The sequence below is a fragment of the Eutrema salsugineum genome, unplaced genomic scaffold, assembly GCF_000478725.1.
Source record: "Eutrema salsugineum unplaced genomic scaffold, Eutsalg1_0 scaffold_15, whole genome shotgun sequence".
Lineage (NCBI taxonomy): Eukaryota > Viridiplantae > Streptophyta > Magnoliopsida > Brassicales > Brassicaceae > Eutrema > Eutrema salsugineum.
Window position 1 is genome coordinate 5,670,291 of NW_006256867.1, and position 27,817 is coordinate 5,698,107.

Genomic DNA, 27,817 nt, shown 5'->3' on the forward strand with positions numbered 1-27,817 from the left:
ATATATATATATATAAAGTTAATTTTCTTTATTTCTCATATACCACCTCAGTGTCTACATACACATCTACTATATACAAAAACTTTAATTATAATTAAAAAAGTTAAAGTATATCAAAAATTTAAAAATGTATTCTATATGAACTTCTACAAATAAGCTTATATGAAACAAGAAAAAAGAAACTAAAATTATGCAACAAAAAATTTCATATATTAATATCTTCACTTAATTAATTGCACAAAATTTGATCATTTAAAAAGGTAAAAATATGTATCTATTAACAAGGCTAAACAAACACATAGATGATCATAGATTTAAGATATTAAAAATAATAATAAATAATAAATACACATATTTTAAGTTAATAGGCTTTTTCTTCAATATGTTTATGTTACTTCTCAACACTATCAACAATCGCTTGCAAAGCAAAGCTAAAATCATCGCACTTAAATGAAGTCATCTTCCCAATGTGATAATGTGTAATTCCATAGATTACCACATATCAAAATCTGTTTATATTTTGGATCATCTGATAGATGTCGACATATCATAATCTGCAGAGATTTATTGCTTCGTAGGAGTATTGCCTACAGTGTTTGTAAGATTTTCAATTAGAAATGAAAACATGATGATGAGAGTCTTGGTTCATTACATGGAGAATGTGAGTAGCATTGGCGAATACTTTGAAAAATATCCCAAAAGACTAAACATGGGTGAAATACTTAAAATTTATGTGCTTGATGTATGTGTTTGGAATATGGATCGAAACAGTGATAATATCATCATCCGAGAAGAAAAAGACAATACACCTCACTTTAATTCTATTGATTATGAAATGAGTTTTGCTAATGAGTACAACATATGTAGTCTTTTTGGTTAGATTTGGTGAAAAATAGTGTCAACTCTTCAGATTTTATCAATTTTGTGGTCCAGTTAGATCTAAATCAAGATTTGGTTATTTTTTTTTTGAAGTAGTGTGGTTGGGAGCCTAACTGCATTGAAGAGTTCAACGGGTTTTCCAAAATTTCTAAAGGAAACAATTTTTCAAGTAATTACACCTCATCACATTGGGCAATTGGTTTACTATTTTTATTTTAGTTTTTTGCTCCACATTAAACTCTGTTCATCCAAATGTTTATTACACAGCATTCTTATCATCCTCAACATAAAGGATAATCCAATTAGGCATCATAAAATACAACTTAGGAATATTATTCATGAAAGAAGAAGTCTTCTGAACTATTTGGTCTGCCACTCTATTAACTTTCCACGTTTAAAACACTACTATGTATTCTTTGAGATGGGTTATTAGGTGTTCTGCATTTAACACAGGCCATGAGTTCTTATTAATGCTTTAACCATCGTTTTGGAATTTGATTCAAATATTATATATATATATATATATATATATATAAATTCTTAGGTTACCACTATTTATTAAAAAAAAAAATCTGAATATTAAAATATGATAACTACACGTAGTAGCAAATCTACGTTGTCCAAGGAAGTAGCAGCAGGCAGCTGCCACCAATCAAATTTTTTTTATAACAAAAAATAATAATCACCATTAAAAACTAAAATATTGTCTCCACACAGTTTTTTTCTTGGTTAAATAAAAAAAACATCTTTAAATATTTTGCCTCCATTAATTAAATTGTATAGATCTGCCACGGACTACGCGTCTTATTTACAAATACATAATAAAAAAAATATGATGTAATAAAGAATCACAACTAAGAAATCAGTTAATTCTATAGCAAGAAACTAGGTGATTATCTGTACTTTGTACGGGATAAATATTAACCATAGTTCTATTATTCAAATATTCAAATATAACGTATATAAATACAACTATAAAAATGTTAACTGTATTTTTAATTATAAATTAATACACTAACTATGAAATTGTAAATAATAATTACAATTATATTTATTTTTAATACAATTGCTTAAATGCTAGATAAAATTAATGGTAATTTTAATAGAATTTTAAATGAATGAAATTGCATATTTTAAATATACGAAATTGGATTAACAAATTATATCTAACCGTTTCAACATATGACTAAGATATTTTTATTTTGATATAAAAAATAGAATTATAATATGTATGACAAAATTCAGTTTTTTTTATTAAATGATAATGTGATTATGTTTTTCAAAGATCAAAGAAAAATGAGATAAATGAAATAAATGTTTAGTAACATAAGTAATATTATGTATTAAATTTTTATAAATTGATTCCAACTGGATGTACTCCTAGTTTCTACTGCAATAGAACAGTGATGTAGTTGTAATATAAATGATTCGGAATCCAGAGGACCAGTGCTACTCTATGACTTTGCAAGTATTGAATTAAAGCTAAGACATAGATAATTTGATGCGAAAACTAAAGAAATAAACAAAACGGCAAACAACGATTTAAATTCGAATTGAGACAAACACTAGATCAAGGTAATTCGCAGGAATTTCAGAGATAACTATCAGATGACTATTCAGGGCGCGGTTAAACACAAGTCTCGAACTCAAACAGAAATGCATATCGACCCACTGTCGTGGCATCGATAACTTTATCTAACAACCTAAATCCTAAACTATCGTTTGAACCTAGAAAATTGCAGACAAACATTAACAATCTGGTTTGATCTGTTCACGATTTGCCTTAGCATCAACTCTCGCAGGCTGAGGACAAATCGCTCACCTATGTTTCTTCTAGCAACCTAATACACTTTTGATGAATAGATTAACCTAAGATCATAGATTGAGTGATCAGTTCAACCTAAGCATTAAGTCTAACAGAGATGAAGACAACAGATATGAAGCCCTATTTGCATCTAATCATTTAACTCATGAAATCCTTTGAAATAAACCTTAATCTAGCTAAGAGAACTACTCAGACATGGAGAAAAGAAACACAGCAACAGATAAAAAAAGAATTCATGAAATAAATTAGAAAAGATATCAGAGTTCAGAATTATTCTCAGAATGTAGCAGGAATTCTTCTTCCTAAGCTTACAAGCATAAATCTCTCCAAAACTAAAGCGTAAAAAGTCTGTAGAAAACGTGATAATAAAACACAGGTGGCTCTGGGCTTTTTATTCCATCTCACGCGACTTAGGATTAGGTAAGATCGTTTCCTTTTCTCCAGAGGTTGGAGCAGGTGCTCCATGAAAGGTCCAAACCGGGAGCAGGTGCTCCATGAAAGGTCCAAACCGGGAGCAGGTGCTCCGCGGATGATTTCTCCAAAAGCGTATGAAATAGCTCTTTTTTGCTCAGATTCATCTCTTTTTGCTCCAATGCCTTCTAAACACTCCAATCCTCTGATAAAGCCTCTAAGTCACCTGAAACTTCCTGAAAAGACTCCAAAAACTCCTAAAACGATTAGTAAAAACGGGTTAGAATGAGCCAAAATCTCCACTCATCAACTCCCCCAGACTTGGATTTTTGTTTGTCCTCAAACAAACTCAAATTCAATTCCTAAAGAGTGACTGGATAAAGGTGGGAACTCGCAAAACTCAAAAAACCGAACCTGACAAAGGCATGCGACGATCTGCTGCAAAAATCAATCAAAAATCTTACCTCCATGTACTTCTCCGTAGACATTGCAGCTTTCCAGATTAGTCCCTCAATTTCATAACATCATCCATGTCCCATCATTGCTGAGTCTCATCGATAAAACTAGTGTCAAGGACCTTCTAGACTCGTTCCCATACTTATACCTTAACAAATTGACCATACTACACAAGAGTACATTTCCTCTCCCGAACTTATTCACTTTTCAAGCTGTTTCATTTTTTGTAAGGCATATATAACAAGGTTCAAAGACACGAGTATTGATGGTGATTGCCACCGAATCCCCGGTTTGTTCCCTCATTATATATCAAAGGTGTAGACGAATAATGGGGTCACAGGAAATTTTCCTACCCCTCGCTTCCATCCTTTGTGTGATCATTCCTTTTTAGAAGTAAAATAATGGGATCCTCGGAAATTTTCCTAATCCTTTGCTTTTAAAAGAAAATCATTTCAATCTTTTCTGTCTTTTCCTTAAATTAATTCCATTAGTCGATCTAGATGATTCTGCAGCAATGATCACTGAAAGAAAACGGTCAAGATTCACAAATGGTCTGAAATCATCATAGAATTGGTCATTATTCCCACAAGCTTTGACTTTGAATCATATAACAAACTGACTCAATAACAGAAAAATAGATTGACCGACTCAAAGACAACGTCGCAAACTAAAGAAAAACACAAAAAGGCAAAAGATAACGATGCGCATAAAGACTCTCCCCCGGACTTATCATACATCGTCCCCGGTGTACGAACAAGTAAGAGAGTGACAAAACAAATAAAAGACACAAATGGATAATACAATGGTGGTAGAAGGGTTTTACTAGCGATCAGTGCAAAGTAGCGTCCTCCGGACTCTCACTCTGAGAGCGAGCTGTGCGACGCCTGCGTCTGCTGTGACTCTCCGGAGATCTAGCTGCGGTCGCTGTGGTGCTACGACATCCACTGGTAGCATCTGCATCACCTTCTTCATGAGGCTGTTGTTCTTCTTCGTAGACGCGACCATCCACCACCGGTACTCTGCATCATCAGGATCATCAGAGATAGGTGCAAGATCAAACTCACATGCATCAGCTGAGGCGTAGGAAGACAGCTCCTCATCTCTCTGTGGTGAATACGGTTGGCTCGAAGAGCTGGTACTAGCATGAGCAGGAGCTGGAGCAGGTGCTTCGGCGTGTGCTCCAGCAGTCAAAGTGGTGCGCCCAACAAAAATCGCAGGTCCTCCGCAGTGTTGAGTGCAGTGATGGTGGGGTTAGGGAGGATGATGGTCTATGTAACTCCATAGGCGCCTTTGAAGCTGTAAGTGTTCGGGTCTGTTAGAAACCCTGAGCTCATCAGATAGGCTGTGTCCATCTTCCTTCGGCTAATGTCCTGCAAAGTGAACTGAAGAGGGACATCACAAGACACAAAGAGTGCTGTAAAGAGGCTCCCAATGTGCTCCACCTGAACACTCTTGTATGCCTTGTCCTTCGCTGCGCATATGGTCTGCGCGAACTGTATACCGAAGTTGATGCTGTGTTCGAGCGGTACCTTGTTGCTGAAGGATCTGCAACCAAGTCACCACAACCAAAGTACAATAGCTTCAAGACATTATGTGATACCTTGTTCCTAGAGTTGCGGTTGCACAGCACGTTGTTGAAGATCTTCGCACACATGCGAACAGCAGGGTGGCAAATCGCAGACACACTTGCCGAGTTAGATTTGTAGGGACCGGAAGCAATGCGCAAAACCGCGAGCTGATGATGCTACACTCTCTTTCTTTACTGAAGGAAAGAGATACAACATTGGGATGGAAGCCTTTTGTCAGGCTTATGGCTTTCATGCGGAGGACAAAACTATGAGCTTTCCAAAGAAATCCGACATCGCGAAAGAGTTCTGGCAGTGCATTGCTTTTGGTCCCTACAAATCTAACTCGGCAAATGTGTCTGCGAATCGCCACCCTGCTGTTCGCATGTGTGCGAAGATCTTCAACAACATGTTGTGCAACCGCGACTCTGGGAACAAGGTATCACAGAATGTCTTGAAGCTACTGTACTTTGGTTGTGGTGACTTGGTTGCAGATTCCTTCAGCAACAAGGTACCGGTCGAACACAGCATCAACTTCGGTATACAGTTTACGCAGACCATATGTGCAGCGAAGGACAAGGCATACAAGAGTGTGTAGGTGGAGCACATTGGGAGCCTCCTTACAGCACTCTTTGTGTCTTGTGATGTCCCTCTTCAGTTCGCTTCGCAGGACATTAGCCGAAGGAAGATGGACACAGCCCATTTGATGAGCTCAGGGTTTTTAACAGATCCAAACACTTACAGCTTCAAAGGCACCTATGGAGTTACACAGACCATCGTCCTCCCTAACCCCACCATCACTGCACTCAACACTGCGGAGGACCTGCGATTTTTGTTGGGCGCACCACTTTTGACTGCTGGAGCACACGCTGAAGCACCTGCTCCAGCTCCTGCTCATGCTAGTACCAGCTCTTCGAGCTAACCGTATTCACCACAGAGAGATGAGGAGCTGTCTTCCTACGCCTCAGCTGATGCAGGTGAGTTTGATCTTGCACCTATCTCTGATGATCCTGATGATGCAGAGTACCAGAGGTGGATGGTCGCGTCTACGAAGAAAAACAACAGCCTCATGAAGAAGGTGATGTAGATGCTTACCAGTGGATATCGTAGCACCACAGCGACCGCAACCAGATCTCCGGAGAGACACAGCAGACGCAGGCGTCGCACAGCTCGCTCTCAGAGTGAGAGTCCGGAGGACGCTACTTCGCACTGATCGCTAGTAAAACCCTTCTACCACCATTGTATTATCCATTTGTGTCTTTTATTTTTTTTTGTCTCTCTCTTACTTGTGCGTACACCGGGGACGTGTATGATAAGTCCGGGGATAGTCTTTATGCGCATCGTTATCTTTTGCCTTTTTCTTGTGTTTTTCTTTAGTTTTCGACGTTGTCTTTGAGTCGGTTTGGTCCCACTGCTCAGCCGAGTGCTCCGGCATCTTGTCGTCAGGGAGCTCGATCGCCTTGTGCTTGTCGCACGGCCATGGGTATGTCGCTTGGTTGCGGTTACTTCCCTCACCGTTCTTCTTCTTTCCATTCTTCTTAAACATTGTCCTGGGAGCCATTCCTACAACAACATTGAAGGAGAATGCAATTAAGCCAAAGAGGTTTCCAAACCAAAGTTGCGACCAGATTTTGCATGTGTGTATTTAGAGCATATAATCACATATATGTGAACTGTTTCTACTCAAGAACATCAACAACACATGCATAAGCCGAAATCAACACACAGATAGAAGAAAACTCCCTTAAAATTTTCGCCGAAATATTAAAGAGGGAATAGCGAGTCATACCTTTGCTGGGTGTCGAAATTGGTTGCAGAAACGGAAAGAGGATGAAAAACCGATGAACTTAGACCCAAAAAACGTTAAAATCGGTGAAGTTTTGAAAAATCTGGGTTTGGAGGAAGAAGATGTCGACAATGGCGAAGAAGAGAGGGAGAAGAGTTGGAATTTTTTTTTTTTTAAAGGGAAAGAAAACGCGTAGGGTAAAATGTTCTCTTAAAAATTTCTTTAAAAATTGCACTTTAGTCCCTCAAAAGTTACTTTTAAAACTCTAGAATGTTTTAAAAATCCCCAACTTACCTGGTGTGGCGGAGCAGGTGCTCCGGGTCAGAGCAGAGTGCTCTTTCGGAAATTCTTCGCCTGGAGCACCCAGTAGAGCAGATGCTCCCGTTTCCTCTTTGCATGCTCCTTCGGCTCCTTTCTCCGTGGTGAACATCCCATTGAGCAGGTGCTCTGGCGAGATAGAGGTTGCTTTTTCGGCACTTTTTTACGTGGTGAGCAACCAACCTTCAGACGGAGCAGGTGCTCCGGTTGGTTGCTCCATCCATCTTCTTCTTTTCACCTTAATCGCTGCAAACCTTTCTACCTGTTTTCTTCTCATTTTTTTTTGAAACAAGAACTGAAACACAAAGTTAGTAACAAAAATTTAAAAGACACAAAGTTAGAAACTCTTACCGGTGGGTTGGCTCCCACCAAACGCTTGTTTTAAGTCATTAGCTTGACTTTGAGGAGCTTCAGGCGTGAGGAGGATCGCTTAAGGTGAGTGATTCACCTTCTGCAATGTGTGGACCAGCGAGGTATGGCTTCAGCCTCTGTCCATTGACTACAAATTCCCCTCCTCTAGTGTCCAGCAACACTACAGCTCCATATGGTCGAACCTCCTTGATGGTGAATGGTCCGACCATCTTGATCACAGCTTCCCTGGAAACAATTTCAATCTAGAGTTAAAGAGCAATACCTGATCGTTTGGTGCAAAGCTTCTGTTGATGATCCTCTTGTCATGGAAAGCTTTTGTCCTCTCTTTGTAAATCTTCTAGTTTTCATAAGCCAAGTGCCTAATTTCCTCCAGCTCATGCAACTGCATCACTCTCCTCTCCTGAGCACTCCTTGCATTGAAATTCAGCAGCTTCACTGCCCAAGCAGCTTTGTACTCAAGTTCCACTAGAAGATGACATGCTTTTCCATACACCAAGTGGAATGGTGTAGTCCACAAAGGTGTTTTGTAAGCTGTTCTGTATGCCCAAAGAGCATCATCAAGCTTCATTGCCCAATCCTTCCTTGTAGTGCTCACAGTCTTCTGCAGAATGTTCTTGATCTCCCTGTTGGAAACCTCAACTTGCCCACTCGTCTGAGGATGGTATGGGGTCACCACCTTATGCTTTACACCATTCTTCTTCAACAAGTTTTGAAAGACTTGTTGATGAAGTGAGAGTCTCCATCACCAATCACCACTCGCGGCACACCAAATCTGGGAAAAATGACATATTTAAACATCTTTAAAACCACTTTTGCGTCATTTGTGGGACTAGCCAGAGCTTCCACCCACTTTGACACATAGTCAACTGCCACCAGAATATACTCATTCCCATAAGACGATGGAAATGGCCCCATGAAGTCTACACCCCACACATCAAAAATCTCTACTTCCAGAATGAAATTCTGAGGCATCTCGTTTCTCCTGCTTATGTTCCCTTGTCTCTGACATGTGTAACACCTGGATATGAATCTCTGCGCATCTCGGAACATATTAGGCCACCAATACCCAGCCTGCAGAATCTTTGACACTGTTTTAAAAGAGGCAAAGTGACCAGCATAAAGTGAACCATGGCAATGAAACAAGACTCCATATATCTCCTCATCAGCTACACATCTCCTGAAAATCCCATCAGAGCAATGTCTGTATAAGTAAGGCTCATCCCAAAAGTAGTGCCTCACATCCTTCAGAAACTTCTTCTTCTTGCTTCCCACGAAATCTGTAGGTTCCTGCTTTGCAGCAAGGTAATTTGCAATATCTCCAAACCATGGGAAACCAGAATGCCGATCTACATCAACTGAGTTGCAAAAACTCATCAGAGCAGGTGCTCCAGGTTGGAGCAGGTGCTCGTCGAACCCAGAAACATATATGGCGTAAATTTGTTCATCAGGAAGGCTGTCATCTAGTGGAATGCATCATCAATCTTCAGCCTCGACAAGTGGTCTGCAACCATTATCAATCCCTTTTTTTTGTCTATGATCTCCAAATCAAACTCCTGCAGCAAAAAGATCCATCTAAGGAGCCTTGGCTTGGCATCATTTTTCGTCAACAGGTATTTCAGTGCTGCACGGTCTGTGTGAACAACAACTTTCGACCCAACAAGGTAAGACCTGAATTTCTCAAAGGCATAAACCACTGCAAGAAGCTCTTTTTCAGTTGTGGCATATCTGCATTGAGCTTCGTCGAGTGTTCGGCTGGCATAATAGATGACATGGAGCCTCTTTTCTTTCCTCTGTGCCAGCACTGTTCCCACTGCATAATCACTAGCATCGGTCATGACCTCAAAAGGCAGTTCCCAATCTGGTGGCTGGACAATAGGAGCGCTGACCAAAGCTCCTTTTATCGTGTGAAATGCCTCCAAACATGCATCATCAAACTCGAATTTCACATCCTTGCACAGCAGCTGCGTCAGAGGTCTAGCAATCTTTGAGAAGTCTTTAATGAAGCGTCTGTAAAAACCAGCATCACCCAGAAAACTGCGAACCCCTTTGACTGTTGTTGGTGGCTGCAAACTCATCATCAACTTGATCTTTGTCCTTTCCACCTCGATCCCTTTCTCTGAGATTTTGTGTCCCAGCACGATCCCATTTCTCACCATGAAATGGCATTTCTCCCAGTTAAGCACCAGATACTTCTCCTCACACCGCTGCAAGACCCTGCACAAAATAGACAAACAGACAGAAAAAGAGCTTCCATAGACAGAAAAATCGTCCATGAAAATTTCCATTATGTCTTTAATCAGGTCAGTAAAAATCGACATCATGCAGCGTTGGAATGTTGCCGGAGCATTACACAAGCCAAATGGCATTCTGCGATACGCAAAAGTGCCATAAGGACATGTGAATGTCGTTTTCTCCTGGTCGTCTGGGTGGATTGGGATCTGAAAGAAACCTCATCTAAAAAGCAGTAGTAAGGGTGGTTAGCCAAACGTTCAAGCATCTGATCGATAAATGGTAAAGGAAAATGATCTTTGCGAGTTGCAGCATTCAATTTTCCTGTAATCTATGCACATTCGATGCCACCTTTCTTAGAAACTACATGAACCGGACTAACCCAATTACTATCTGAAATCGCATAGATCACACCAGCTTCTAGAAGTTTCATTATCTCTTTCTTAAAACATCTTGTAGATTCGGGTTTAACCTCCTCTGATGCTCTATAGAAGTCATTAATTCATCTTCTAGAGGTATTCTATGCATGCAAAGATCTGGAGAAATCCCTGGAATGTCATCTAGTGAATATCCTAGAGCTTTCCTATACTTTCTAAGTTCACAAAGAAGCAAGACAATCTCTACATTGTTCAATTCAGAGTTCACTATCACAGGGTATGTCGAATTGGGTCCTAGAAACGCGTACCTGAGCCCCGCAGGAAGGGGTTTGAGCTCAAGCTTCAGAGCTCGTAATTCGCTCCAAGGTCCATCAACCAAGCAATCGCGAGCAGGTGCTCCAGAACTCGGAGCAGGTGCTCCTTCGGCATTTTCTACAGTTGAGCTCTCCTTGCCTTCCAAGCTCATGCATGCCACCAGCCTCTGCATCTTCATGCTTGCATCTAGCATCCTTGCACACCCCATCAGCTTCCTCACTCAGATACCCATGCTCTCCCTCGGCTTTTGTGAGTGCCACTTCCAAAGGATCAATGGCCAAAACCTCTTTAGCAACCTCTTCAGCAATGTCTGAACCATCATCAATGACAAATGTTTGTCCGTCCAGCATTGGTTTCTTGAGGAGTTTATTTATCTCAAATCGAACCACCATGTCTCCCAGCTGGAGATCTATAACACCTCCTTTCACATCTATGATTGCCCCAGCTGTGCATAAGAAGGATCGACCCAATATCAAAGGATCTTTGGGTTCTTCATCAACCTCTAGAACCACAAAATCTGCTAGAATGAGTGTATCGCCTATCTGAACATGCAAATCCTCTAGTATACCAACTGGAAATTTAGTTGATCTATCAGTGAACACCAGCAAGATTTTTGTCGGCTTAAATCTGGTGTAACCCAATCGCTTGGCTACAAAATAAGGCATCAGATTCACAATCGCTTTGCAAACAGCACATTACCAATCCTGACTAAGAGAACAAATCTTCCTGGATCACTTCTCTTCTTCAGCACCTTGTTCTGCAACACAGCACTGCACTCCTTCGAGACCATCATGACACTCTCTTCCTCAACAGCTTTCCCAGAAACTAAACCCTTCATATATCGCTTAAGGGCTGGTATCATCTGAACAGCATCAGCTAGAGGGAGTTTTACAGTCAAATCCTTCAGCATCTCCCTGCACTTTGCCTCCTCTAAGTCCTTGCGGGACTTCTTTGGTGAAACTGGGTAAGGTAGCTTAGGCGTATAAACTCTTGCAGGAAAATTTTCTAGAGCAGATGGCTGGATCAGGTGCTCTGTCGTCGGCTCAGGGTGCTCCATCGTCTCTTCTACGTCTGGAGCAGGTGCTCTAGAATTCGGAGCAGGTGCTCCAGTCAAGGAAGTATGCTCTTTCGTCGTTTTTACGCCATGAGTTGGTGCCTCTTCTTGGAGCAGGTGCTCCACGTCCTTTTCCTTCCTCTTTTCTGAGACAGCGCTTGTTGGTGGAGCATGCAGAGTTCTCACACTTCTCAGCTCAATAGCATTCACAAACTCATTCCTAGGGTTTTCACCTTTTCCAGGGAGAGTTCCAGGTGATCTCTTCACAGCTTCTGTAGTCTGAGCTACCTGAACATCCAGATTCTTCACATGAGTCCACACTGCTTCATACTTGCCATTCAAATCATTGTACATGGTGTCCACTTTGGCATTAATCTCCATGGTAGACTTTTGCTGATTCACCAGCAGCTGTTGCATCAAGTTTTCAGCTTATCCTGCGAGTTGTTTGGGGAACTCGAAGAAAGCTGCAGACTTGTGAAGGGCAACTTCTGCTTATTTCCACCTTGAAACCGATTCTGATTGGTTATGAACTGCTTTCCTTGGAAGTTGCTGGAGAAGTTCTTCTGAAATCCTGAGTGATTCTGCACTCCTTGCTGCGGATAGACCTGATCCTGAGGGTTCTCAACATTGTTGCTTATGTAGGACAAATTCGGGTGGTTCCTGAAGTTGTTGAAGCTGCGATTCTGCACATACCCTTGTCTATTCACAAAGTTCACATCCATATGATCATCATCCTTTGCTTCCACAAACTCTTGAGCAAGAGGAGAATCGCCAATCTCATCAGCAAAATGCATAGATTTCTGGTTCTCTTTCAACAGCAGATTCACCTTTGCTGTAAGATCATCGATCTTGCTCAACTCCACACTATGAACTGCTCTGCTAGACCTGTCATACTCTTGGGATTTGTTGCTGGAGCTTGCAGCTAGGTTCTCAATCAACTCATAATCACCTGCTTTGGACTTAGTCATGAAATCGCCATTGCTAGTTGCATTCAAAGTATTCATGTAATCCCAGTTGACACCATCATAAAAGGTTGAAAGAATCTGCTCATCAGAGAACCCATGGTGAAGGCACTCTCTTCGGTACTCCTTGTACCTTTCTCAAGCTTCGCAGAAAGCTTCACCAGGTTTCTGTCTGAACAAAAAGATCTTATTCCTCAGAGCTGCAGTTTTGGACTTAGTGTAGAAGTGATCCAAAAACGCTGATCTGCACTCTGCCCAAGTAGTCAACGACCCAGCTGGCAATGACTTCAACCAGCGCAAAGCTTTGTCCGCAAGTGAGAATGGAAAAAGCTTGCACTTCAAGAAATCGGCTGATATCCCATTTGATCCAGTCGTGCTGCAAATCTCCTCAAAATTCTCGATGTGGTCCATCAGAATTTCAGCAGGAAGCCCATGAAATAGATGCTGCTTCACCAATGAAATCAATTGAGGTTTGATCTCAAAGTCTTGCTTCTGAATGGTTGGAGGAGCAATCGCAGCTCTGTTTTGGTAATAAGCATGTGGATTGTCCTTGTCTCCAATAGCAGGCTGTGGCTGCTCCCTGTCTTGCTGCGCCTTTTGCAGCTGCTCCAATTGCTGTCGAAGCTGTTGCAGCTCGACAGCCATGTTGTCATTGTTGCCTTGATCGCTCATGTTGGCTTGAATAGGCCTTTGACGTCTGTTTTCTCGCTCGACTCTTGCTAGCTCGGTGTTTGACAAAGAAAAGATCGGTGCAGTTGCTTCTTGTGGATATGTTTGACATACACCTGAAACAAACGCAAACAAGAGAACAAGAGAAAAAGTTAGTAAGGTCTTAGTCTGAATTTCAAACCAAAAATCAAAGGTAACAAATTGGTCCCCGTTGCAACGGCGCCAAAAATTGATTCCAACTAGATGTACTCCTAGTTTCTACTGCAATAGAACAGTGATGTAGTTGTAATATAAAAGATTCGGAATCCAGAGGACCAGTGATACTCTATGACTTTGCAAGGAATGAATTAAAGCTAAGACAAAGATGATTTGATGCGAAAATTAAAGAAGTAAACAAAACGGCAAACAACGATTTAAATTCGAATTGAGACAAATAGTAGATCAAGGTAATTCCCAGGAATTTCAGAGATAACTATCAGATGACTATTCAGGACGCGGTTAAACACAAGTCTCGAACTCAAACAAAAATGCATATCGACCCACTGTCGTGGCATCGATAACTAAATTCTAAACTGTCGTTTGAACCAAGAAAATTGCAGACAAGCATTAACAATCTGGTTTGATCTGTTCACGATTTGCCTTAGCATCAACTCTCGCAGGCGCTCACCAATGTTTCTTCTAGCAACCTATTATACTTTTGATGAATAGATTAACCTAAGATCATAGATTGAGTGATTAGTTCAACCTAAGCATTAAGTCTAACAGAGGTGAAGACAACAGATATGAAGCCTTATTTGCATCTAATCATTTAACTCATGAAACCCTTTGAAATAAACCTTAATCTAGCTAAAAGAACTACTCAGACATGGAGAAAAGAAACACAGCAACAGATGAAAAGGAATTCATGAAATAAATCAGAAAAGATATAAGGGTTCGGAATTCTTCTCAGAATGTAGCAAGAATTCTTTTCCCTAAGCTTACAAGCAGAAATCTCTCCAAAACTAAAGCGTAAAAAGTCTGTAGAAAACGTGATAGTAAAACACAGGCGGCTCTGGGCTTTTTATTCCATCTCATGCGACTTAGGATTATGTAAGATCGTTTCCTTATTTTTCTCCAGAGGTTGGAGCAGGTGCTCGACGAAAGGTCCAAACCGGGAGCAGGTGCTCCGCGGATGATTTCTCCAAAAGCGTATGAAATAGCTCCTTTTTGCTCAGATTCATCTCTTTTTGCTCCAATGCCTTCTAAACACTCTAATCCTCTGATAAGGCATCTAAGTCATCTGAAACTTCCTGAAAAGACTCCAAAAACTCCAAAAACGATTAGTAAAAATGGGTTAGAATGAGCCAAAATCTCCACTCATCATAAATATGTCGATAAGAAATAGAAAGAGAGAGAATATCTTTATAAATGAAATATTGAGTATTAAATGTATAATTGATATAAATTAATTTCTACCCAAATTAATATTAATGACACATGATGTAATTAGTCTAGTAAAGTAAGCATTTTTTTATAAGTATTTTGAGAAGCTCTCTCATGGCGACACATCAGCATAAGACCATCTCCAATGCGGGTCTGTTAAGAGTTTCTCATGTTAATTTGACATTAAAAATAGCCTAATTGATGAGAACCGATTCTCATGAGAGGAATTGAGAGACCCATGAGAGAACATGACGTGGCAAAGTCTGATTGGATGAAATTTTTTTTTGTTTTTTATTTTTTCCATTTATCTATCTCTCTTCTTCTGGTATTATTGCTGGAAAGAAAGAAAAAAAATTTCAGAACATATCGGGCGAAGCTTCAAGATTATCTATCGGTGCATCCTTCTCTCTTTCATGCATGTGAAATCGAGAGTCATGGCAGCGAAGCTTGAGAGATTTATCATATGAAACAAATTTGGATTTATCATATGGAACAAATTTAGATGAATTTAAAATTTCAACTTTTCTTTTTTCGATTTTTCTGTTTTGTACTTCTGTGTTTATTATATTATTTTTGTATGTGTTTGTAATTTAAATTAATGAATTAAATTTACTTTATAATATTTTTATAATTTAAAAAATTAATTTTTTTTTCTTAAGAAACTCTGTTTAAAGAACCTACCATTGGAGGTTTAAAAACTAAAAATTTCTCACAAATATACATATATGTGTAAGTAACACAAAATATATTAAAAAACAAGATGAGAACCTTTATGGGTCTCTCACCATTAGAGATGGTCTAACACTTTTGTAAGTCACACATCAAGTGAAAATTATTTTAAAATGTCCTTCTCAATTAATAAGATAAGATGTCTCTAAACAATTAATATAGCTTAAATGAAAAGAGATATAAAAATAGAGAGACAAAACGATATTATTATAGTCTTTTTTTATTTTTTTTGAAAACTTAGCAAACTAAACAAAGAAGCAGGGACATGTGTCATGTTAACCACCCATATGAATCCCATGTTTTTGGAGGTTAATCGTACCACCATCCATAAAGCATGCATACCACCATCCATAAAGCCTGCATACTCTCTTTTATATATTTACGTTCAATAAATTATCTTACCATGATTTAATTCTTAGGAGAGCTATATTTATATGCAAGATCGGGTTTCAAGTTCTATTTCATGGCTTTAGAGCTTGACACGACCGGTGAGACCCTTGTTGACATTGGTCGGGTTCTTGGAAGTCTTGATCGATGAAGTGTAGAGCTTGACACGACAGTAAGATAGGTCCTTAATGTGGGTCAACGCCACGTAGAAGCAGAGCCGTGTCTACAGTGAAATGAAAAAGGCAATCGCCTAAGACCACATCTTATTTATTAAGTTTAGAGGCCATATTTAACAAGTGAATTATAGTTTTCTTAGTTGGCTAATTTGTCTTGTGCATATTTTTATTTTGTTCAAATTCGATCCTCAGCCGCATAAAAGTATAACTATTTTTTCACCAAATTTTTTAAAAATATTACTACACATTTGATTACTGATTTTTTATATAATTTCATTAAAAAGGCCACATTTTAATTTTAGCCTAAAGCCTCCAAAATCCTAGGCACGGCACTGCGTAGAAGTATCCCTTAGAGTCAGTCGGATTGCTGTAGACCACAACCGCGTTCTTGTTCTTCCCATATGATCCTGGTTCCGAGCACACAATCTTCGCCTTTGCTCCTATATGAAATTAATCAATCGAACTTTCTAATTAGTAAATTTGTTTTTATAATGGATATCTAACCAGGAATCGTTAATAGTATGTTTACCTAGAATTGGGTACGTTTTGTAGCCGTTTTTGCATAAGATGATGCCATCAACGGCTTTAATGATATTTGGGACGTATGGCATGTAGGTTGGTTTTGATACGTATGGAGGAGGACGAGAATAGTTTGGAAACTTTTTGTAGACCGGAGGAAGGGGGCAGGGCTTGTAAACCGGAGGTGAGAGAGTAGGCTTAGTGTAAACCGGAGCTGAGAGTGTAGGTTTGTAAACCGATGGTGTGTAAACTGGAGGCGGGACAGTATGCTTGTAGGCGGGTGGTGAGTAAACCCGATGTGGGAGAGTTGGCTTGGCCGGTGGCGTGTAAACCGGAGGTGGGAGGGTGGGCTTGTAAACTGGTGGAATGTAAACCGGAGGTGGGAGAGTTGGCTTGTGGAGTGGTGGAGTGTAAAACGGAGGTGGAAGCGAGGGTTTATGAACCGGTGGAGTATACACCGGAGGTGGAATGGTGGGTTTGTGGGGAGGTGGTGTGTAAACTGGAGGTGGAAACGTGGGTTTATGAACCGGTGGAGTATAAACCGGTGGAGATGAGGGAGCGTAATAATTGGCAGTGGCAATGGTAGCCAAAGAAGGGAGGAGGCAAAGGCCAAAGGAGGCGCGTGTGATCGCCATTGCAGTCCCTGGTCTCGCCGGTCTTACCTGTAGGTAGCGCGTGGCTCGTCTTTTGTTTTTTTCTTTTTTTTTTAACATTGACCTATTATTCTATTACAAATTATTAGAACTATTACATCGACAATTCTACAACGGACAAGTCTCCCGCCTGCAAATACTCCAAACGGATTTTTATGCACTACGTTGAAAACCTCTTGTAAGCTTGTCTCCATTAATCTGCAAATTAATAATAAATCGTATTTTCCGGGACTCAAAACCCAAATCTCTTAATGCAGAAGCATTAATGAACCCATTAACCAGTAGGTTAAGGGGGCTTCCACCAAACTCACATCTTTTGCTTTTAGCTAGTTTCTTTTTTTTTATCTATTCTGTGTTTGAAGTGGGATGAGGAAATTGATTTCATGGGTTTTATAAGAAAATGTTAGGCTATTAAATGCTAATAAAATAAAATAAAAATATTATTTTCAAAGGAGACGAATTAGATTGTCATGTTTGGGATTCTCATAATGTGATGCACGATTAGAAACATCTTCGCCATTTACGTACAACCATGCATATGCATGCACACGGCGCCGACCAAATGATCGGAAAACCGGGCTATGAAAATTTGATCGGCCCATTAAATAGTATGTGTAGAGAAACTATATAGAACATTTCTGAAACCGGTGCTATGTGCTTCGTCAAACCGATTTTAAATTCCTTTTGCCCCAAACGAATATGAGATGGAACTGATATCAAATGTCTCCAGAGCTCTCTATCTCGATAGGCGATTAGGCGATTAGGGTTTTCCTCTCTTCCGCCGCCATTGGCGTCGCCTCACGCACGCCGGTGAGAACTATCTTCCCTCCCTTCTTCGGTCCTCTCTCTCTATGGCTTCTCTTTCTGCTTCCCCTCCTCCTCGTCCGCCGGATCCCCCTGACGATCTTCTCTTTCTGGCTCCTTTCTCGGCTCCTTCTGTTTTTCCCTCGGCAGTTCCGGTGGACTCTCTTTTTCCGAGATTGGTTTCCGAGGTCGCTTTGGTGCCTCCGACCTCTGGATCTGGTTCCGTGCTTCCTCTGGATTTCCCCTCTTCTGCTCAACCTCCGGTTTCGGGCTTGTGGGTTTCTAAAATTAAATCTCCCTTCAGGAATTTATCAAAGGTGGCTTCTCCTTCCTTCTCCGAGGACGGAGTCCCCTCTGTTTCAGCTCCTCCATCGATAGTTCTCGGATCTTCTCAAATTTGGAAGGACCATCTGGTTGCTTTCTTTCATGGTTCCCCTCCTTCTCCGGCAAAAATTTTCTCCGACCTGAACCCAATTTGGGGGAAGCAAGGACGAATCTCAATCAAGTCGCACTCTTCTAGGGTTTTTCTCATCTATATTCCTTGTGTTGTGACAAGACAATAGGCTCTTGATATTGGTTTTTGGAACTCTGGGAACTGCTCCTTCACCTTGACGGAATGGTCACCTCTTCTTAACCTGGCCCCAATGAAATTGGATTATGCTCCTGTTTGGGTTCTTTTCAGAAATGTGCCTCCAGAGTTGTGGTCATTCGTGGGTTTCAGCACCATTGCCTCTGGAGTTGGTTTTCCTGAGCATTCAGAATTCCCCAAGATTGCCCCTTATTCGAATGGGTTGTTAAACTTAAAGTGGTTGTTGAACTAGCTAAGTCTTGCCCAGCCTCGGTTCGTATTTTGGATAAGTTTCATAACTCTGTTCAGGTATCGGTGGAATTTCTTAAGCTTCCTCCACTTTTGCCATCCTGCGGAGAATTTGGTCATTTCGCCCTGCGATGCCCTGTGTTAAAGCGTGCTTCTATGGAACTTTCTCCTCCCCTAGTTGGAGGAGGTGGTGGTGAGCAAGCTTCAAGTTCATCTAATGCTCTACCTCCTTTGCATATTCATGTCGGCTCCCTTGCCCCCTGCCCTCCGGTGATGGGTGTGAAGAGATCTCAGAGTTTGCTTTCCTCCCCTGTTGTTTCTGCTCTTCCGGCTGGTTTTAATGAAGCTCATGGGCTTCCTGGTGTGGTCAACGATATCGCCTCCTCAAGCGAGTGGACATCGGTTGTTAGGAGGTCCAAAGTCCGCTCTCCTCCCTCAAAGCCTGCTTCCGTTCAGTCAGTTCGGCCTGTCACTACTTCTCAATTTGAAGCAGAGGAGGTTCTTATAAAAAATGCTCAGGCTATTCTTCCCCAAAGGTTAGCAAATCTCGATTCTGGTTCTCGTCCTCCGATCTCTACGTCTGCAAGGAAGAGAGCCCGGAAAAACCTCAGACAGCATATGTTTCTTCTATCCTCGTCCTCTTCGGACTCCATCCCTTTGCCGGGTCCTGCATTCGCGTCGACCATGGTTCAGAGTTCCTCCTTTTGTGGACAGTCGCTTTCGCGTCCTGCTCAGTTTTTAAAAGCTTAGGTGCGCTGCACCCCCCTTTTGACTTCATAATGAATTGTTTTTGTTGGGATATAAGAGGCCTTAATGGCGATGCAAGACAGCTTTTTGTTAAACGGTGGATCAGCACCAACCGTCCTATGATAGGCGGCCTTTTGGAAACGCATGTGAAGCAGCCTTCTTTACAAGACTTAATGATCCAGTCTTTCCCGTGCTGGAGGTATGAAGCAAATTATTCGCTGGATGCAGATAATGGGAGAATCCTGGTTATTTGGAATCCTTCTCTTTCGGTTATCATCTATCATCAAACTCCCCAAATTGTGTTGTGTGGCGTTTTCAATCCCTCGACGAGTCAGTCTTTCACTGTGGCTTTTGTTTACGCGAGGAATAGGAGATTAGAGAGGATCCCTTTGTGGAACTCTCTCAATGACATATCCTCTTCCAGTTTGGTTCGTGATTCTCCTTTACTGGTTATGGGAGACTTTAATCAAGTTCTCTCGCTGTCTGAGATATACTCGATCCTTCCGTGTTCTATATCCTTGGATGGAATGATTGATTTTCAGGATTGTTTGACTGAGTGTGGGCTTTTTGATTTGTCCTTTCGTGGATGCCATTTTACCTGGACTAACAAAAGTTCGACACTACCCAAAGCGCGTAAGCTAGATAGGGCTTTGATCAATAAGGCTTGGCAGGACCTTTTTCCGGCTTCTAACGCCTATTTCGACGCTCCAGGGGACTCAGATCATTCTCCATGTTTGGTGTCTTTGTCTAACAAAGTTACCGGAAGGAAGTCAAAATTTATATTCTTTCTCTTTTTCACTACTCATCCGGATTATAACAGTATAATTCAGGCAGCGTGGCAAAGTCCTATATCTCCTTCAGGGCCTATGTTCTCTCTCTATCAGAGGTTGAGGGCTGTTAAAGCTTCTTGTAAGGATCTTAATCGCAGATGCTTTAGCAACATCCAAGTCAGAACTAAGGAAGCTCTTAAGAAGCTGGAATCTATCCAACGTCATCTTCTAACTTCACCGTCTCAGAGTCTTTTCGAGGAAGAGGTTGTGCTAAGGAACTCGTGGTCCTTCCTAGCGTCTGCTGAAGAGTCCTTCTTTCGTCAAAAATCTCGAATCAGATGGCTATCTGCTGGTGACTCTAATACGTCGGTTTTCCACAAATCCGTTAAGGCAAATTTATCCAGGAATATTATCCATTTCCTACGGGATGATACTGGTGTCAAGATCTCAAGTCCTATGGGTTTGAAGAATCTTGTTATCCAGTATTTCTCCTCTTTACTTGGTACTGCAAATTCGAATGTTGAACCACTCTCGGTTTCGGGTATTCAGAGTCTGCATCCTTTTCGTTGTGATCCTTCTCAGGCTGCTATTATATCGAGTATTCCTTCTCCCCAGGAGATTAAGGAAACGGTTTTTGCGCTCCCAAAGAACAAAGCACCTGGGCCTGATGGGTTTTCATCTGAGTTCTTTACCCACTCTTGGGGTCAGGTAGGAGATGATTTGGTTGCGGCTGTGCAGGATTTTTTCATCAGCTCTTCGATGCTGAGGCAGGTTAACACCACGGTTATTGCTCTTATACCAAAAATGATTGGTGCCGCTAGCCAATCTCCTTGTGCAACACTGTCTACAAGGTTATCTCGCGGATATTATCTTCTCGGCTGAAATCCATTACTCCGGATGCTGTTCAACGAAATCAAGTCGGCTTTGTTAAAGGTCGGTTAATGTGTGAGAATGTTCTCCTGGCTGCAGAGCTGGTTAGTGATTTCCATCTCCCAGGTTTTATCACTCGAGGTTGTCTTCAAATCAATATCACAAAGGCGTATGACAATGTGGATTGGTCCTTCTTTTTAAATATTCTAAAAGCTTTTGGATTATCCGAGGTGTTTATTGGATGGACCAGACTTTGTATCTCTTCCCCGCATTATTCTATTGCCCTGAACGGCGAGCTAGTTGGTTTTATCCAGGGGAAGAAGGGTTTAAGGCAGGGAGATCCCATCACCTCTTCTCTTTTTGTGCTTGTCATGGACGTGCTTTCGAAGCTTTTGGACAAAGCTGTTCGGGACCTCATCGTCAAGCCTCATCCGAGTTGTCTGGATCCTCTTATTACTCACCTGAGTTTCGCGGACGACGTTCTGATATTTTTTGATGGTACATCTGATTCCCTGGGTGGAATACTATCAGTTCTATCATCTTTTGAGTGAGTCTCTGGTTTGTCACTTAGTTTGAGGAAGTCGTGTCTTTTCATCGATGGAAACAATCTTCCCTACTCTCGGGAATTAGCTGGCCGTTTTGGCCTTCAGTTGGGTAGCCTTCCGGTTCGCTATTTCGGTTTGCCTCTGATGCCTCATAAGCTGAGACCCCAGGACTTTCAGCCCTTGATCGATAAGGTTAAAGCCCGTATTTCTTCCTGGACTGTCAAGCGGTTATCTTTTGCTGGAAGACTTCAATTAATTCAGTCTGTGCTTTTTAGTATCATAAACTTCTGGTCCTCGGTGTTTCCTCTCCCCAAGGGATGTTTACATACGCTAGAACGTATCTGTAGTGCTTTTCTATGGAGTGGGTCTACATATTCCGCGAGAGGAGCAAAGGTATCATGGGCTTCGGTGTGCACTCCTAAGGATGCGGGAGGGCTAGGTCTGAAGCGACTTGAAGGTTTGAACCAGGTTTTTGGTCTCAAGCTTATTTGGCTCCTTTTCGCTGAGAATGGGTCATTGTGGGTTGCGTGGATTAAGAAAATGGTGCTTCGGGGTCGTCTTTTTTGGTCTACGGATTTTCATCTTTCTGGCAGCTGGATTTGGAGGCGCTTAATGAAGTTAAGACCCCTTGCCCGTCCCTTTCTAGCTTGTCAGGTTCACTCTGGATCTTCTTCTCTGTTTTGGCATGATAATTGGACAAACTTAGGCCCCCTGATTGACATTACGGGACCGAATGGTCCGAGGGTTTCTGGAATCTCTTCTATGTCTGTGGTTAAGGAGGTTTGCCATCAGGGGAATTGGGGCGTTTCCCGTGGGAGGCATCCGATTCTCTCCTTACTGCGCGATTGTCTGCCCCCAAATTTGTCTAACTCCTTGTCCGATCAGGATGATACATTTCTCTGGAGGAAATCGGCTGGATCTCCTCCTGGGATCTTCTCCTCTTCCAAGACTTGATTAAGCCTGAACCCCTCGCCTCCCCTGGTTGCTTGGTCTAAAGCTGTTTGGCCCTCGGTTCGTATTCCTAAACACTCGTTTCTCCTTTGGGTTCTTATGCGGGACAGGATGCCGACTCGAGATAGGCTGAGAAGTTGGGGTCTAAATGTTCCTATGAACTGTTTGTTGTGTGGTTCCTTTCCGGAATCCCGCTTGCACCTATTTTTCGACTATGAGTTTTCTGCGGAGGTTCTTTGCACTCTATTCTCTCATCGTGATTTATCCCCTCCCTCTTCTCTCGACGCTGCAATCAGGTGGACTCGCTCGGTTTCGCGAAACAAGAGGCTCCGGAACATTTGCAATTTGGCTTTCCAATCCCTGGTTTATTTTCTCTGGAAAGAGAGGAATTCCAGATTACACAATGCTTCTTCAAAGCCGGTACAGGTTATTATCAGAGATATTCGTACCACCATGAGGGCAAAGCTTGCGGGTCTTGACAGGGATTCAACGGTCAAGCCCAGAGTTTCCTCTTCTTCCACCACGTCTGACTCTTATGTCTTAACATGGTTCACGTACTTCCAGCCGTAACTCCTTTCCACTATGTTCGGACGTTATAAGTCTCCTAAGTCTTGCTTCACTTGCGTTTCACATGCTGTTCTCTGCATCCTTCATAAATATCCTTGTTTTCTTATCTATGTAGGTTGCTTTGTAATTTTCTTTTCACCACTCGGTCTTTACTCTGATGTATTGTAATGATGTCCCCTTTGTGGGAGGAGAAAGGTGAATAAGAATGAAAGTTAAAAAATAAAAAAAAAAAACGAATATGATGGATGAGATTCTCAAAGACATCAACGTTACTTAGGGCTTGAAAATGAATTTTTTCTTGGGGTTAGTGAAGCTGTGTAATAAATGAATAAGAGGGATTTTTCTAGTGGTTAATTAATATGTCACCCCATTGATATTCCTTCATAGACTCACGGTGAGGATCGAAGGCTAGGAAGATGGTAATAAAAGCCTCTATGATCAACAAATCTCAATTAATCAATTTTAAATACTTGAGGAATGCGAAATACTTCTATAAATCTATCAAAACATATATATGGTGTGCAGATCACTCTTGCAAGTTTAAAATAAAACATTCATCAACATTATTTCTAAGTCGTGTATCTATATTAATAAAGTTAGTTTTCTTCAATTCTCCTTCCGCCACCTTAGCGTCTACCTAGATACTTAATATATACAAAATCTTCAAATATAATTAAAAAAAATAGCCCAAAATTTCTAAATTTAATAATATCAAATAAATTATAATATATTCTAAATGGACTTCTACAAATAAGCTTATATGAAACAAAAACAAAAAAAAAACCAAAATTACCCAACAAAAGCTTTTATATGTTAATATCTTTACTTAATTAATTGCGCAAAATTTGACCATTTAAAAAAAGTAAAGATATGTATCTCATTAACACATAACGTTTATCATAGTATCTTTTGGCATTTTATGTATCTCTTTACCATGGTCTAATGATACAATCATCTACAAATTCAAATTGTGAGGGTTCCTTTCCAGCTTCCATCATGACTGTTGTTTCTAGTGATAAAGATAAACTAAGATCTAGTGGGCTTCATTAGGTCATGGGCTTACGCGGATTCACTTGGGGGGTGTGGTACGGTTTCCTGATAGACTTGAAAAAAGGAAAAAGGAAAATTCTTTTTCTAGTGGGTTTAGGAGTCGGGTTTTTTTGAGGCTATAAATACATGACTTAAGAGTTTGTAATTATTCATTCACACAATTAATAATAAAACCCTAAACGGGTGTTTGCCTTAATTTGCGATTTCTTTCTAAGTTTTATTGCTTTTTTCGTGCTTGATTCACAACAAGTGGTATCAGAGCTCAAGGTTTTTCCGCGAATTGTCATGACGAAAGGAAACTCTCTCAAGTTCGATATACCTAGATTCAATGGGAAGGGAAATTTTGGGTTATGGCAAAGTCGAGTCAAGGATCTGCTGACGCAGCAGGGTATGAAGAAGGCGTTGTTAGAGAAGAAACCGGACAAGATCAAGCAGGATGATTGGGATGATATGCAGGATCAAGCTGTTTCAACGATTCGATTTTGTCTCTCCGATGATATTACAAATCAAGTGATTAACATCACGACTTGAAAGGAGATGTGGGACAAGTTGGAGAAGATGTACATGTCAAAATCTTTATCCAGCAAGCTGTATCTGAAACAGAAGTTATTTGGGCTCAAGATGGTGGAATCAGGCGATCTTATTGCTCATATTAACAATTTCAACCAAATCATTGGAGATCTTACGCGTGTGGATATGAAAATTGAGGACGAGGATAAAGCCATGATTCTGCTGTGTTCTCTTCCTCCTCAGTATGAGACGTTGGTGACAGCTATTGCAGTCGATAAAACGACTATATCGCTGGAGACGGTTTGTAGTTCGCTGCAATCTCATTGGGAAAGGCGGGAAAACACTACCGTGGGTGACAAGTCTCAAGGTGATGGTTTGTACGTGAGTAGCAACCAGCAACGATGAAGGCAGGAAAAGAAGCAGGATGGAACTAAAAGGGACAAGTCGAAGTCTAAACCAGAAAAGAATTCGATGTGCTTTGGTTGTTGTCAGAAAGGCCATTATCGAAGGGATTGTCCGAACAAAAAACAGAATGGTAGATCTGGTTCTGCAAACGCAGTTCAGAAGGAGGATTCAGATGACAGTATAGGCGATTTGTTGGCTGTGACATCTAGTAATCACACAGACTCGTGGATCCTAGATACAGATGCATCATTCCATATGACTCCTCACAGAGAATGGTTTGAGACGTACAAGGCTGGGAATATGGGATCTGTTCAGTTGGCAAACGACATGTCATGTGGTGTCATTGGTACTGGAGAGATCAAGTTTCGTATGCATGATGGCATCATCAGAACATTGACTGATGTTAGGCATGTTCCAGGAGTGAAGAAAATTTTGATCCCTTTGGGGACTCTTCAAAGAAACGGATTCAGACTCAGAGGTGATGAAGATGAAGACGTGTTGAAGGTCTGTAAGGGTTCTTTGGTGGTGATTAAAGGAAAGTTGACAGCTGGGAACGTCTATAAGATGTTATGGAGTGTAGTTGTAGGTGGAGCTGCAGCTGCTGTGTCTGAATCCGATTGCATAGCTCTTTGGCATATGCGTCTGGGGCATATAGGAGAGCATGGGTTGTTTAAACTCCATAAGAGGGGTCTTCTGGACGGGCTAAAGAGTTGCAAGATGGATTTCTGCAAGTTCTGTGTGATGGGAAAGCAGTCCAAAGTTTCGTTCAAGACAGGACAACACACGACAAAGGGTCTTTTAGACTATGTTCATTCTGATGTGTGGGCTCCAACTCGGGAACAGTCATTGGGAGGGTCTAGGTACTTTGTCATCTTCATTGATGATTTCTCCAAGAAGGTTTGGGTGTACTTTATGAAGCAGAAATCTGAAGTTTTTGCAAACTTCAAGGTTTGGAAGGCTGAAGTAGAAAACCAGGTGGAGAGAAAGGTTAAGTATCTGAGATCAGATAATGGCACAGAGTATACTGACGGAGATTTTCAGAAGTTCTGTGAGGAGCATGGCAGTTAAAGACACTTTACTGTCAAGAAAACGCCTCAGCAAAACGGTGTCAGTGAGAGGATGAACCGGACAATTGCAGAGAAGGCAAGGTGTTTGAGGTTGAATGCAGGGCTTCCTAAGCAGTTCTGGGCAGAGGCAGTAAACATGGCGGTCTACCTCATCAACAGGTCGCCTAGGAGTTCCTTAGAAGGGAAAGTCGCTGAAGAGATTTGGACTGGATAGATGTTGATCTGTCAAACTTGAAGATATTTGGATGTCCAGCTTACATGTTGGTTCCAAGTGACGAAAGGTCTAAGCTGGATTCAAAATCCAAGAAGTGCATATTTCTGGGTTTTGGAAAATGAGTGAAAGGCTTCAAGTTATATGATCCTGTTGATAAGAAGAGGGTGTTCAGTTGAGATGTGGTCTTTGATGAGCAATATATGGTGCAGCAGGCGAGATCAGAACGAGTGCCTGTGATCATTGAGACTGAAGCGGATTCTGGTACATCATAGGATGAGTCTAGTGAGCCTAGACAAGCAGCATAACGTGATGAGTAACCTGTTGAGGTGGAGCAGGACGTTCAACATAGAAAAGCAGAGGAAAGTTTGGCACTTCAAAGACCAAGACGCATCATTAAGCCGCCTGAAAGATTAGGGTTTGAAGACATGGTGAATTATGCTCTGATGGTTGGTTTAGGTGATCCAGCAAACTTTATAGAGGCTATCTCAAGTCTCAAAAAAGATTTCTGGATTGGAGCTATGACAGAAGAGAATGAGAGCCTTGATAGGAATCAAACATGGGATCTAACGTCTTTACCAAAAGGCAAGAAGACAATAGGATGCAAGTGGGTTTTCAAGGTAAAACCTGGGATGTCTGAGAAGGAACCAGTGAAGTACAAGGCAAGGTTGGTGGCAAAGGGTTACTCACAGAAGAAAGGGGTTGATTATGACGAAATATTCTCCCCAGTAGTTAGGCACACTTCTATTCGAGCTGTGCTGGGTTTAGTAGCGAGCTGGGATTTCCATCTTGATCAGATGGATGTAAAGACAGCATTTCTTCATGGAGATCTGGACGAAGAGATTTATATGGAGCAACCAGAAGGGTTTGTGAAACCAGGAGAGGAGAAGCTTGTGTGCAGACTTAAGAAGTCTCTGTATGGATTGAAGCAAGCTCCTAGGCAATGGTACAAACGTTTTGACTCCTACATGGTGAACATTGGCTACAGAAGTTGTGAGTATGATAGCTGCGTCTATGTAAGGTATCTGGACGACCATTCTCCCATATACCTACTGCTTTATGTTGATGATATGCTCATTGCTGCGAAAGATATGGAGGATATTGATAAGCTGAAAGAGTTGTTGAAGAATGAGTTTGATATGAAGGATCTTGGTGCTGCAAAGAAGATCCTTGGGATGGAAATTCGCAGAGAAAGAAGCTCAAGGAGATTATGGCTTTCTCAAAAGAGCTATATTCAGAAGATTGTAGACAGGTTTGACATGGAAGATGCAAAGATAGTGTCTACACCTTTGGCGATGCACTTCTCACTTTCAGCGATGCAGTGTCCTAAGTCTGATCAAGAGATCAGAGATATGTCGAAAGTTCCTTATGCAAGTCCAGTTGGTTGCTTGATGTATGC

General features: G+C 41.2%; 1 protein-coding gene and 1 non-coding gene across 2 annotated transcripts; one reads left to right on the forward strand and one right to left on the reverse strand.

Annotated features, from left to right (window-relative positions):
- Positions 1-12,643: 12,643 nt before the first annotated feature.
- On the forward strand, positions 12,644-12,750 carry LOC112088308. Its single transcript, XR_002900470.1, has one exon. It is a non-coding gene; the product is annotated as a small nucleolar RNA R71 (small nucleolar RNA).
- A 3,088-nt stretch (positions 12,751-15,838) lies between these two features.
- Positions 15,839-17,086, reverse strand: LOC18022205 (proline-rich protein 1). Its single transcript, XM_006405086.1, has 3 exons — positions 16,462-17,086; positions 16,266-16,372; positions 15,839-15,979 (listed from the first exon to the last, which is right to left on the reverse strand). The coding sequence occupies exons 1-3, from the start codon at positions 17,084-17,086 to the stop codon at positions 15,839-15,841; spliced, it is 873 nt and encodes a 290-aa protein (XP_006405149.1).
- Between the last annotated feature and the right edge of the window lie 10,731 nt (positions 17,087-27,817).

Excerpts from the sequence above, each read along its gene's own strand:
- LOC18022205 (XM_006405086.1), bottom strand. The coding sequence starts at position 17,086 with ATGGCGATCACACGCGCCTCCTTTGGCCTTTGCCTCCTCCCTTCTTTG. Across the intron at positions 16,373-16,461 it reads CAAAACGTACCCAATTCTAG|GAGCAAAGGCGAAGATTGTG; the intron begins GTAAACATACTA and ends AATTTCATATAG. Across the intron at positions 15,980-16,265 it reads CTAAGGGATACTTCTACGCA|ACACGGCTCTGCTTCTACGT; the intron begins GTGCCGTGCCTA and ends ATTTCACTGTAG.